The sequence below is a fragment of the Passer montanus genome, unplaced genomic scaffold (assembly GCF_014805655.1).
Source record: "Passer montanus isolate IOZ18808 unplaced genomic scaffold, ASM1480565v1 scaffold4, whole genome shotgun sequence".
Classification (NCBI taxonomy): domain Eukaryota; kingdom Metazoa; phylum Chordata; class Aves; order Passeriformes; family Passeridae; genus Passer; species Passer montanus.
In genome coordinates this window covers 1,903,513-1,917,406 of record NW_024368818.1, presented here as the reverse complement: position 1 = coordinate 1,917,406, position 13,894 = coordinate 1,903,513, and the positions used below count along the sequence as shown (strand labels likewise).

The 13,894-nt window shown below is 46.1% G+C and overlaps 1 protein-coding gene across 1 annotated transcript in view; it reads left to right on the top strand.

The window, feature by feature from the left end:
• MTUS2 (microtubule associated scaffold protein 2) overlaps positions 1–13,894 on the top strand; it is a 238,767-nt gene that overhangs the window by 219,808 nt on the left and 5,065 nt on the right. The window contains exons 10-15 of the mRNA XM_039718410.1: positions 455–669; positions 4,286–4,391; positions 6,654–6,727; positions 8,156–8,254; positions 8,568–8,687; positions 11,012–11,109. Coding sequence (XP_039574344.1) covers positions 455–669; positions 4,286–4,391; positions 6,654–6,727; positions 8,156–8,254; positions 8,568–8,687; positions 11,012–11,109 — 712 coding nt within the window. The remainder of the gene's footprint in view (positions 1–454; positions 670–4,285; positions 4,392–6,653; positions 6,728–8,155; positions 8,255–8,567; positions 8,688–11,011; positions 11,110–13,894) is intronic.

Below are 13,894 nucleotides of genomic sequence, written 5' to 3'. Positions count from 1 at the left end.
GTGAGGAACCAAATGGGGGAATGGACTGATTTTCCTTGACTTGATAGAACTGTTGGAAAACACTGGTGTGAATTCTGAGACGTAGTCACTGGGTTAGTTCACCAGAGTAAAAATTTCACACTTTCTGATTGCTTTCAGTATCAGCCTTTCATTGTACTCTCTGATGCCATGAAGCACACAAGATAGTGGTTTGAATACAAAAATATTTTAGGCAAGTGTGCATTAATGGATTTGAATGGTCCTTGCTGGAGCTGGAGACAGGCTTATGGGATGAGCAGCTTCGAACAGCTGGAAACTGGGATGTATGAGATATAAACCCTTCTGGTCAAGTGGTCAGTCATACCCCTTGTACAACAGAGTGGAGAGAAGCACCAAGATCATTGCCCTACCAACAGGTCCAATGCCACTGCTTGGTCCTGGGCAGCGTGAGGACTGTGAGGTCTTGTCTCCACAGAGCTCAACACGGCGAGATGGAAGAAGCTGCTGAGCGAGAAGGAGGAGCTGGAGCGGCGCTTCGAGGAGGAGGGGAAGCAGCTCCGCAGGCAGCAGCAGCAGGAGATGCAGGCGCTGGAGCAGCGGCTGCAGGAGGAGTACAAAGCCAAGAAGGAGAGCCTGCAGGAGCAGCACAGGCTGCAGCTGGAACAAGCCAAATTGCAGCATCAGGATCAGGTCAGTCTCCACCTGTTGTCTTTGAAGAGTAGTCCATTCTAGTACTGACTGGGTTCAGGTAATGAAATACACTGAACACTCCAGCATGAAGACACTGGTAATGAGTTTTGAGTGGAAAAATTTAATCCTTTACTTCTATAATAACTTTACTACTCTTTCTCCCTATTAGTTCCACTATTTTTTCTACACACTAGTCTATTACATTGCCATGTCATCTTCACATGTTTGCTGATGTTTTACAATAAAAATATTAAGATTAGCTCTGCTGCCCACACATACCTGCTCCTCAACCCACCTATTTTAGTCAATTTATGACTAAAACCAAGGGTTATAAGGGTTCCACACAGGTAAGGCCAGCAGAGCCAGCCCATTGTTATTTGCTCGTTAAAGGGCAACACAGTGAAGTGATAGCAACCGTGCAACACATGCTGCCTAAACATCAAGCACATGATGCACTCCAGGTCCCCTGATTGCTGCCCCACCACTCAGCCTAATCTCCTGGACTGTACATCCCAAGTGTTTCTCCTTGCTTTGCCTTCTGTGTGTAGACAGGAGTATTCTCACAAGCAGCTGCTTTTGTCTGCTGTTGTCAGAACAAACACTGTAACTCAATGCAACTGGGCTGTTTTGTCCTGGACAAACTACCTATTTCTGTTCATGAACTGATTTCTAAAGATGTATTAGAAGGTGCTATCAAATAGGTCTTTATGTTCTAAATCAGATTTTAAAAAATATTTCTCGGTAAATGGTTAGAACCTATGCTGAGCTATGTCTTTTGGTTCTCATTTCATTTTATGCAAGTTGGTTTTCTTGCAATGCCCTTCAAATTTTCTGCTTTTCTTCCTGATATGAAGGAGGGTTTGTGTTCCCAAAAGCCTTGACATTTTTTTGCTTTCACTGTCAGTGTGTCAGTCTGCCTGGTAGAAGATGCTGGCTCTGGCTGCCAAGGCTTACCTCTCCTGGATCACCTGACATCAGCATTTGTGAAGGATTTTGTTCATTTTTTTATGAAATAGCTTATAGCTTAGCTCTGCTACTCTTTGAAGTGTTTCTGTGAGCTCCCAGGACCACAAGAACAGATGTTGATTCATCTCCTCTGAAGCTGATCAGTGCAAGAAAGCTGTTCAAAGTCATTGTAGGACTTGACTAGAAGTATGTTTATTGTTCTCATGTTTTCATCTTTTGTGACTCTGTTCATCATCACAGAGGAGCAGTGGAAACACATCCTTCCCTCTGTGGGGCAAACAGTTCTTGGTTTGCTCCAGAGCTCTGTGTTCCCTGATTACTGAAAATAACACAAACATTCCTCTCCATTGCTTTGAAAGTGTGGCTGTCGCCCTGGTATCTCAGAGTTTTAACCCACATTTTCAATTCACAGTTTAGTTAGCATGATGAGTTTTAGCAGGTTTTCCCTTTGAATTCCTGCTGTGCTGTAGACCCATCCTGTGTTGAGCACTCTTGGATCAGTGGGGGCTGACAGGCCATGCTGGAAAGCTGCTCACCCACATTTCTTGGCCAAGGAAATGTAGCTCTTGCAATGCACATGAGAAAAGCCTTGTGCTTGAGCAGCCCATCTGTATGAGGGGGATTTGAATTTGCATTCTTGAAGGCAATAACAATAGCAAAATCCTTCTGACCATGGATCTGCATTTCTGTGTCTATAAATCTAATTTGGAAGATACACATCCTACAGTCATGGTTTCCAGTCACAGCTTAGCCTTCCATGCTGTGTTGCTTCAGTCACCACTTAGTTCATTACCAGACAGCTGTTATTTGTTTGGAGATACATTTCCTGTGTCAGGTTTTGGAGGTTCAGCTGTCACTGAGGAGGTAGCAGAGCATGAGAGCCAAACTCGTCACAAAATGATCTTGTGTGCCAGTGCATTCTCACATCTCCTTGCAGCTAAAGGCAGAATTGCAAAGTAAAGGCTGTGATCTGTCTTGCCAGTGTTTCTCACTTGGGGTGCTCAGCTCAAGCTGCCTTGCCCAGCAGCTTACTGAACTTCTCCCACGAGAGCTCCTCTTGATTTTACTTTATTAAGCCTTAAAAATCCCACCTGAGGTAGATTCCACAGCCAGAAATAAACATGACTTGTGTTAAGTGAGGTGATCAGGCTTACAGAGTAAGTTACTAGCATCCAAGAGAGCTCTTCCCAGTGCCAAGTTGACTATCTGCCATGGAACACTGCAGACAGGACGTCACACTGGAAGATGAAAGAGAGCCATTTGGGATGTGGATATGAAACACACAGAAGGCAGAAAAATCCCTACAGATAATTTGGGACGTGTTTAATTGGGTTTATAGATAAATAACTTGTCAAAGATGGTAGCAGCAAGAGGAGACCCCTTCACCTTCTGAGGGTGTGAGCATTGAGGATAATCATTCCTAGGAAGTGCTGTTTGGTTGAGACTCAATTAGAGTGCAAATAAAGGCTTCAGCAAGGGCAAGGTAAAGAACATGGCAATGCTCATGAGGCTTCAGCTTACAGACATCACATACGAGGACACTGTGCTCCGGGGAAAGCCTGGTGACGGTCCTTACCCCATTAGTAGCCCTTTGAGGCATCTGCTCCCCACCTTTCTCAGCTCTGTCATGCAATACATCAGCAGGCTGAGTTCCCATTATTTTGCAAACAGTTCTTCACCACTGAGCTATCTCCCACATTATTATGAAAATTAGTTTGGATAATTTAAAATTCCATGTTAAATGCCCAACTTTCATTCTAAGAATGTGTTTTCTCCAATATGGTTGGAAATTTGGCTTCTGGTGGGTTACCTAATACATATGTTTGACAACTAAAAGCAGTGAAATAACATTTATTCCAGTCAGGGCAAACTCAGCTGCAGTAAACTTCTACCATTATTTACATAACTGTGAGCAAATAAAGCTGTTTAGAGTCAAGTCACTTAGCCATGAACAGAACAGCTGTTTCACTGTAAATGTAAAATAGTTTGATCCCCTGCCTTGCCAGATATCACAGATAATATTGTGTTAAATGTAGGGAATAAAATCACTGTGGTTACAAACCCCAGAAAATCAAACTGATGCATTGCATTCAGAAAGTGCTCTGGATCACTGACCCAGTCTTGATCAGGATTTCTATTGTAGCTCCTTTAATGATTCATATCAAAAAGCCATCATTAGGGATCCCGCTTTGCCTTTAGCCGAGTCTAGTGACAAACAATGTACTGAACAGTCCCAAGCCCAAAGGGTGCTCTGGAGCACAGGCTGCCCACAGCTCTCTTCCAGCTGCACTGCTCACTCCCACAATGGCCGTGGGCTGTGTGGGCATTGTTATGATTTAGATTAATGGTATGTTGAGACTTCTGAACATTTAACAAACAACATCTCCACCTAAGGTCTTTTTGACCTTTTGCTTTCTTATGTACCTCTTCATCACCATTAAGTTGAAGGAACAAAAATACCATCAGCAGTGACTACATGCTACCACTCAAGGCATCAACATGGCAAAACTGGCTCGGGTGCTGGAAGTGTCACATTCAGTAGATCCCTTTGCTGTCCCCAGCTCACTGGAGCTCTCCAGCAGAGGCTGGTCAGCGTGCCACAGCCTGTCTAACCATGTGTCCATGTCTGTGCTCACTGTTGCTGGGACAGGTGGAAGATCTCACAGCTGTACATGAAGCTGCAATGTCACAGCTGGAGAACAACCACATAGTGGCCATTACAGTACTGCAGGATGAGAATGACTGCAAGATTCAAGGTAAGCCAAGGACAACCCAACAGCTACACAGCTGTTCCAGAGCAGGAATTAATGCTGTAGTGACACTCTGCTTCTTCCTCCAGAGCAGATTACACAGAAAATTTGTGTTGGTCTAGTGCTTTCACGTGGGTGGACCACCAGTTTCATGCTAAGGCAGAGAGAGAGATGTCTGCACTCTACAGCATCTAACTTTGACCTGAGATTATCTGAGGGGTATCTCTGGGTCAAAGATAAGGCCTTCTCTATGTGTTGCTGAAAATAGAATCCAAATTCCACATCGCTTCTCACACATGATTTTTCAAGAGCCTAATCCTCAGATGCTCAGGAGGATAGAGCTCTTGGGACATCCCTGAATTTAGGTGCTCAAATACCCACAGATGCTTCTAAAAACAGCTTCCAAAATTTCATTATTTCCAGCAGCAAACTTCTGGCCATGCTGAGCAGACTAAAGCCTCTCACTGGTGCAAATCTGCACCTCAGCACTCTTGCCTTTATTTTGTGTTACAGTTTGGCCACAGGATTGATGCTGCAGATAGAGGTCTTCCCTCCCTACCAGTTCAATGTCTAAACATTTGCCTTCATGCATGCTTTAGCTGACATTTAACAGTAATCTGTACAATCTCCCTATTTTTTCCTACATTTTAAATACCTCTAGTAGGTTTTCCCATGTTTCCCAGACCAAGCCATATTGCCTAGCTCTGCATTGTCAATTGGAGACACAATCCAGAGCAGAACATGAACTGAGAAGAGTCTATTCTCCTCTCTCATGGGCAGAGGAGGTACCTAGCACAGCATTTGTAAATTAACATATGCCATTTTGAAAACAAATAAGTAAAAAGGTGATTCGTGCTTGAGGATATTCTTCTCTCTCAATTTTTAAAGTATTTTTGGATGATAAAATTCAGTTGCGGTTCATCAGGGGTCTGGTGGCCGAAGTTTGTGTTCCCTGTTCGTGGTGTGGGTGTGAAATGCCCTCCTGTGCCTGGAAAAGGCACTGCAGCCGCTGCGGGTGTGCCTGGCACTGCTGCCATGTGTCACACACAGCTGCCATGTGTCACACATATGCCACACATGTGCTGCTGTGTGTCACACATGTGCTGCCGTGTGTCACACACCGCTGCCGAGTGTCACACACCGCTGCCCTGTGTCACACACCGCTGTCCTGTGTCACACACCGCTGCCATGTGTCACACACCACTGCCGAGTGTCACACACCGCTGCCCTGTGTCACACACCGCTGTCCTGTGTCACACATCTGCTGCCGCGTGTCACACACCGCTGCCATGTGTCACACACCGCTGTCATGTGTCACACACCGCTGTCATGTGTCACACACCGCTGTCCTGTGTCACACACCACTGCCATGTGTCACACACCGCTGTCCTGTGTCACACACCGCTGTCCGTGTCACACACCACTGCCCTGTGTCACACACCGCTGCCGTGTGTCACACACCACTGTCCTGTATCACACACCACTGTCCTGTATCACACACCGCTGTCCTGTGTCACACACCGCTGCCGCGTGTCACACTTCGCTGCTGCAGCTGCAGCTGCTGGGGGGGTTAGAGGGCACAACCCATGGCCTTTGCAGGGAAAACACAAAATACAGTGTTCATATACTAAAAAGGCAGCTGCTACTACTCCACTGAATGATGCCATTGCTTTAGAGATTAAACTTTATTTCACTTTGTTTATTCAATTTTTGGTTATTAGTATGCCCAGGGTGAGTTATTACAGGAGAAAAACCTTTAATCAAGTTTTTTGTCTTTTCTGTCTCACTACTGGAATGAACCTCTTAGCTCATCTACCACAGCTTGGGGAGAAGCACTGTCATTTGTATTTTTGCATCTCAGGTGGTGGCCCTCCTCTCTATCCCCCCAAAGAAATTGCAACCCAAGATTTTAAATGTATCCAATTTTAAATCCTTTTCTCTAGGGATTCTCACTCTGAACTGGCAAATGGCCCATTGTCAGACTAACCCTTTTCAGATCAGAGTGCCTGGGAGCTGAGAATTCTGAGCATGTCTGAAAAATCAGAATCTGGTCACATAGAAACAGAGGTGCCTGCAAACAGTGAAAGATCAGGAAACTCTGATTTTCATAACAATTTATCCAAGGTCACATATTGCATACTGCTACCAGTTTCCCATTCCATGTCCTAAAACTCATCCCCAATTGCACTTGATTCGCAACATGTGTGCTCTCAGACCCTGGTTTGCTGGACTTCACTCAGTAATGTCATGTCTGTGTAACCTCTCCAGAACTGAACACTGCTCACAAACTGGAAAAGGCACAACTAGAAGAGACATTTGAAAAGCTGCGTCTGTCGCTCCAGGTTAGCAGTTTCTTTATTTCCCACCCTGTGATGGTGCAGGGAGCAGCTGATGGTAGCCCTGGACACGCTCTCCACTGCCAGCACGCCAGGCTCTTACCAGCTCTGGTACCTCCTGTGCTCTGCCTGTCCAAACTGGGATAGAACAGAAAACCCTCGGGATTTCTCCTCCCCCTGGGCTGGTTCACAACAACAGAGAGAAAACTTAAAGGGTCCTAAAGTCATCTGGATAAAGAAAGAAATGTCTTTTTGACCCTGCTGTCTGCTGGTGAATTTGAGCTCTTCCCTGCTTGGTGGGGAGGACTGTGGCACCTGCAGTGACCATGAGCATCACCTTGTCTGCACGGTACCCGCCAGCTGGCACCCCCAGGGCTCAGAAATGGAGACATCTCCCTGCCTGGCCCTGTGCCTGTGTCTGTGCTTCAACCTCCTCCCTGCTGCCTGAATGTGGGAAAGCCGGTCCCACGCTGTAGCCACATCTCCAGTCCCACCGGAGGGCAGTGCAGTCCCTGCTGTGCAGCCAGGCTGTGGATGGCCAGGGTCAGCCCTGCTCATCGCAGCTCCCACATCCCACTGTTTAACACCAAGGCCAAAGTCGTCTAATCCTTCTAAAAACTCCATGCTGTTCTCACTCCCTAGATGAAGAAATCTCAAGGAGTGGAGGGCAGAACTGGGCCCCTGTGACACAAGCTAAGGTTGGATATGTGTGAACGAGTAAAGATGGCAGAGCAATTAATGCAAGTCCTGTTTGATGTCACAGGCAGAGATGAATTGCAATTTTTAAACCCCCTGACTAGCACATATTGTTGCACTGCTGCGACAGCTCGAGGCATGTCAGCAGTTTTGCAATAAGGGCTGATGTAATGTTCCAGACAAGAAATCACAACTGTGAAAGATAAAAATACCATCTTCACAGCAACTGTGGATTTTACAGGTGTGGTATAGACAGAAATGCCTTTGATGGTAACAGAAATATGATTACCTAAAATAACATGTTGTTCCCATGTATAGCTCTGAGATGAAATGATGACTAACTCATCATTGCTTGTTACCATGTTAGAAGCTTAGAAAAGGGAAGGAAACAGGTATCTCCTGCCTCATTTGGACTCTAAGGACCACACAAATGCGTGTGATATAAATGCCAGCTCTTCCAAGGAAGGACATGTCTGTTCTCATCCAGCACAAGGTGATGGGGTGATTTAGCATCAGCCACAGGTGTCACAGGGATTTTGTGATTCCCTGAGGCTTATCAAATACCCCTTCTATTTTCAAGTGGCCTGACATAAAAAAATATCAACTTACAGGGGTGTCTAAGCCTTATTTAGCTTCCCTGATAAACCACTGTCTGGTTTGGCAGTGCAGACTGACCAGTATGAAGGTGAGTGTGCTGATAACACAGCTGATGTGTGAATTGGTGTGTTTCCCCCCCAGGACCAGATAGACACCCTCACCTTCCAGAATCAATCTCTTAAGGCCAAAGCAGACCGGTTTGAAGAGGCTCTGAAGAAAAACACTGAGGAACAGCTGAAGGTAGATAACCACTCTAACTACATCAAAATACATGTTTCTAAGTGTTACACATCACCTGATTCAATGAAGAGCAACTGGATACTCACTCCAGGGGCAGGGGTCAGGTCCCAGCTGAGACCCTGAATACTGAGCTCTGAGGAAGAGTCACAAATCTTAGCCAAAGTGGAGACAATATCAGTGGTCAAATGGGCTGCAGAGGTCCAGGTAGTTTTCACACCACTGATTCTCCTAAACCACAGGGTTACATGAAGGTCTCTTATGGCTGAAGATGTATGTATGGCTGACATATCCAAATCCCTGATATATTTCCTAGATTGTGCGAGCTCCATACCTACACTTAGAAAAAGATTTGAAGAGCTTAAAACATGTTCTGGAAATGAAGAACCTCCAGATTCACCAGCAGGAGAAGATGATTATGGAGCTAGAAAAACAGGTGAGTTGTCATTTTTCCTACAGAGGAGACATCACAGAGGTAATTCAGGAGAAGTTTGGTTACAGCAGATGAATTTAAGAGAGGGCAGTACCCACATGAGGCTGGGGCAAGACACAGTCAAAGAGATTCACATGCATCAATCTGGGTTGCTTCTTCATACAGTACCTGCTCAGCATGTTAGGTGACACAGCAAGGTGAGTGGTGGAGGAAGAATGGGGGAAAGGGAAATTTGTGGCAGTCCAGGGTACACCAGCCTGCACATGTGCCCCTACAGGGAGCTTTTTAGGGCTGGAGAGGGCACGTAGGGGAAGATTGAGCCATGGTGTGTCTTGCTGCTGCTCCTGCAGGCATTTAGGGAGCCATGTGTGGATTAGCAGCACTCAGCAAGCAGTCCCTAGCAAGGCTTACTCTAGAAGAGGTCTCTCCAGCCCTCCAGTAATGCTTTTCTGCAGGCTATGCTGTTTTCTACTCCTCTACTTGTGGGATTTCCTAATTAAGAACTCCCCAGTCCACCATCAGTTACATTTTTTGTGGGAAAGGGGATTCATTTTGTACAGCATAACCTGCAGTGGCAGTAAAACAGTGTGGTGACAGGATGAGGCAATACCTCAGCTGGGAGCTGTGGCAGCTGGTTCAGCACAGCATTCAGCAAGATTTGTTTCCATTTACAGGGAAATTTGAGAACTCTGGTGATTATTTTGCTGAACAGATGCTTTAGTAAGTGGATGCAGAGAAAAGTGCCTCTTTGCAACTGAGGCTTATTATCTCTGCTCTTTCCAATGTGTTACTCTTGGAGCCAAGCCAGGATTTGGAAACATTGGGGAAAAAAAATCCCAAACAACAGCCTATATAATTCCTGGTCCTTTAGCTGCTTTTGCTCATTAACTGCATAGTCCTGTTCAAGCCCTTTATCACAGTAACACACTGGGTCTGCTGTGGCCCAAAGGCACGACTGCTTTCCATTTCAAGATACACCTTTGTAAGTGCCAGAATACCTACAGAACATCTCCAAATGCCTCACAAGGGAGCAAGAGAGCATTTCAAACACAGGGTCACCCTTGGCTCCTTGGCAGCTGACAGGGAGGATGGAAATGAAGGTGGCATAGCTGCTACTTGTGAAAACTAGTGAAGAAGCAGAGAGGGAGCCTGTGATGGTTGTTCCTCTCTCAGAGCATTTCAAAACAAGGACAGAATCCATGTGCTGCTCTAACAAAATCAACAGGGACAGACCAGAATATCTGAGAATCAGGAGTATACCTTACAATTACCTGCACAGACCAGAAAACACAACCTAAAACTGATGTCTCCACCATTAAGTGTGAGTTATTGCTATCCCCTGTGCACAATATTGTGGATCTTTATAAAAGGTTGGGAAATTCAATAACCAACCTCACACAGAGATAAGGTTACCCTGTGCTATCTTGTTTTCTTTCAAAAGTGTCGAATTCAGCAAAATTTTCAGCTGGAAAACCAAGGACTAAGGTGATAATGTATGTCAAATTCACAGCTTGGGGAAAACAGGGTACCTGAGGTTGTGGGACATGCTGTAAACATCTTACTAATACAGTGCTACTATGTCCTCAAACCCTGCCCTTGAACTGTGCTGAATAAAAGCTACCTGTGCTTGGGATAGGATTAATTTCAATTACTTACAGCTTAAAGTTAAATGTCTGGTTTAAGCCTGTCACTTAAGCTGACACTGTCAGCAGCAGTGAGAAGAGTCTTCAGACGCCAGTCCATCTCATAAGAATGCAGCAGCACTCTTAGGCTGCTGCTGGGCATCATCTGCCCTGGTGGGTGACTTTTTCCTCTCCATACCTGAGGAATCATAATCCTGGAGGCTGGATGTCAGACTGTAATGTCTGGAAGATGTACATCATCCCACCTTGCACTCCTCCTTCACCACTGGACTGACCACTCGTACCACAGTGTTGGGCAACTTTCCGTGCTGGGTGCTCCTCAAGTGTCACCAGCACTTTTTCCAGCCTCTGGTAATGCTGGCTCCTTGGGGGACAAAAGCTTTGGGACACCACTGAGGAAAGCATCTATTTGCACTGAACAAAACTGAGACCCTCCTCCTCCTGCTCAGTTATAAGTGAGGGCTGGTTCAGCTCTGCCCCTGCTCAGTGCTCTGCTGATGGCCCCAGGTACTCCACCAGCGTGATGTGCTGTGAGTCAGATCTCTGTATCTCAGCTGCAGTCAAGAAAACCACCTCCACCCATCCTCAAATTTTAGAAGTTGCTCCACAGATTAATATAGAACAAATTATCTTGTATCAGGTGCCGAGTGTTCTTCAGATTTAACAAACCTTCTTTTGCTGCAGGTTGAAAAAAATTTAAAACTGGAAGAAAAAATCACCATGCTGCAACAGCAGAATGAAGAACTCAGAGCCAGGATTGAGCAAAATACTGTCATAACAAGGTTTGTGCTGGTGTTTGCAAGTCTGAGCTTGAAAGGAAACCCCAGATCTTAATTGTCCAAGGCTGACACTTATTTCAGAAGGGGGAAAACTTATTTCCTCCTGAAAATGTATTTGTGTTCTGGTCTGCTTGTTTTATTTAAAAAATATATTTTTATATTGGGGTTTGCTTCCTTTAACATAAGGAAGGCCATGTATCTGTCTATGTATTTCCATGATTTTTTACAGGCTGCTGAGAACAAACTTGCCAATGGTTCTGATCTCAGTATCAGTGCCCTGAGACCTGTTAGTCAGTGGGTAATGAGGATGCTAAATGGAAAAATCCTGGGAAAGACATCCTAAGGATGTCATTGTCACCCAGGCAGGATTAACCTTTGGCAGGTTTTTTTCATCAGCACTGCCTTTTTGTAACCTTGCCACAATGGGACAAGGATGACAAAGCTCCTTGTTAGGTGACATAAAGAGCAGGGTAGGATAGTCCCTGTCCCAGGGAGTTTATATGATGCTGTAAGGCTGCAGACCACAGCTGGAGCCAGGGAAATGGGGTGCCAGAGAGTGAAACTAGAGCTGGTCCTGTCCCAGCACTGCAGCTACCTAGCTGTCATGGCATCCACAAATGATGCCACTGGCCAAAAATTTAATTTTTAGCCAATTTTTTAAACTGTCAGTGTCTTATCTCTGATTTTAGTTTTTATCTTATGCCTCATTTCTTAGTGATTCAGCCTTTTGAAATTGTCTCCAGCATGCAGATATTCTAACATTCAGATTGGGGTGAGAATTATGTTTCTCTCACCCAATTGTAAATACCTGCAGTACACAGCTCACTGTCTGAGGTGGGTGTCTACATCATTTCTGTGCTGGGGGAGGAAAACTGGGCATTTTTAAGGTCTGGTTCACCAGCCAGTTTGAGATGCCTGCTTTTGGGCTGGATGAATTGTGGCCTGGAAGTGGCAGTCTCTCTCCACGCCTGACAGCAGCCAGGGTGCCTGGTTCAGCGCTTGGCATCTCTGCATTGCAGCTCCCTGTCTCTGGCTGGGAGAGCAGCACCCTCCCTCCCCTCCCTGCTGGCATCCAGCCACAGCACTTTGCTTGTTGCCTGCAACTGCATAGGTACTGCTTTCAAAAACACCTTTTAGGAGAAATTCTGAACTCAAAGTTAGCTTGGGAAGTCAACATCGAGGAGAATAATTTTCAACAAGTAACTCTTTGGGGACAGCTGTGGGGCAGCTACAGGGACAGCCAGGGCTATAAAGTTGGAGTTATTAAAGCATGCATTTCCCCAGCAGCAGTAACCACCCTGATGCTGATTTCTGTTTTACTGGCCCTGCCTGGGAAGCACAGCCTGAACGAGCTCAGGGAGCTGCCCCGGATTAGAGCTATTTCTGCAGTCTGGGTGCCCAAGCAGCCGTGGCAGCCCAGCAGCAGTGAGAGCAGGGAGGGGAACAGCAAAGCCAGCCCCTGCAGCACCGTCAGGAGGGGTCCCAGAGGCACTGGGGTGTGAGGGGTGCATCACAGAGATATTTCCAATTAAGGACAAGGGCAGGTACAAAGGGAAGGACAAGAGCCTTTCAGGTAGATCATGACCCAGTTTTGGATGCGAGAGCTCCACAGAGCCCCTGCTGGGACTTCCCCAAGAACTTGAATAAATGATCTGATCTCCCAGCACTTCAGATCCTCCCTCCAAATCAACCAGCATTTTTTTTGGTCCTTTGGACTAGGGATGTCTGAAGAATGATAGTTTCCAACAGCCAAGAGTTCAAGGTGACTCTGCTAGCCACTGCTTGCTTCACAGTGCAGAACTTTCAGAGACTGGGAGAAGAAAGAGACGTATTCTTGATTACCTGAGCTACATTTTTGTAGGAATTGAGGCTAAAAAACCAAACATTCTTTAAAAATGTCTTCTAAACAAAATCAGAAATGCCAACCCCCCCCCTCATAGACTTCTGGTGAGTGGACCAGCAGTCCATGACATCTGCTACAACCTTCAGGCTACATCCAGAAAAGCAGTTGTACAGAATTTTTTGTATGCGGCCAAAATCCACACCCAACTGCTGCTGAACACTGAAAACACCTAGGGGAAGGTTGGGTTCCTCCCTGCTCATTCCTATAAAACCCTAAATTGCCAGTAAATCAGGTTAGGTGCCTGCCCAGAGCTGCCACAGGTTGATCACATGAGGAGCTGGCTCTTGCCCAAGCGTAGTGGGGCTGCAGAAGCCTGGTGCTCCTGCACGCATCCTTTGGGACATAGGTGCTGTCAGCACATGCCCAAAACACGTCTGGATCAGGTCCCACAGTCTACTTGCCCTGCCCCATTTGTTTCAAAACCATTCACCTGGCTGGTGAGTGCAGACTCACTAAGGCTGTGGTGGCCGTGGGAGATTTCCACGCGCCAGCTCCAGAAAAGCCATGAAGTTACTGGGCATTCTGGGGAGAACAGCTCCCTGGTCATTACTGATGAAGTTTCTCTAACGTTGAAGTCAGGAATAGAAGCTACTTTGGGGCAAAGGAGGAAGGAGCAGGAGAAGGACCCATAACCTCATGACCTTTTACAGAGTAGAGGGAAAGCCTTGAAGCTGAGCTGTGTCCTGCATTAGGACATCAGCTGGAATTCAGAGCATGGAAATGCCAGACTGCTCTTCCTTTGCATACTGTAGCAGTGAGTTGAAAAATCATGGATGCAACTGCTGTCACCCCTCTTTGCACTTACTCTGACACGCCAAAGGCCAGGGAGAAAGGCTGGGGCTCATCCCACCTAAGCTTTGGCAGCTGAGATGCCTCAGAGAGGTG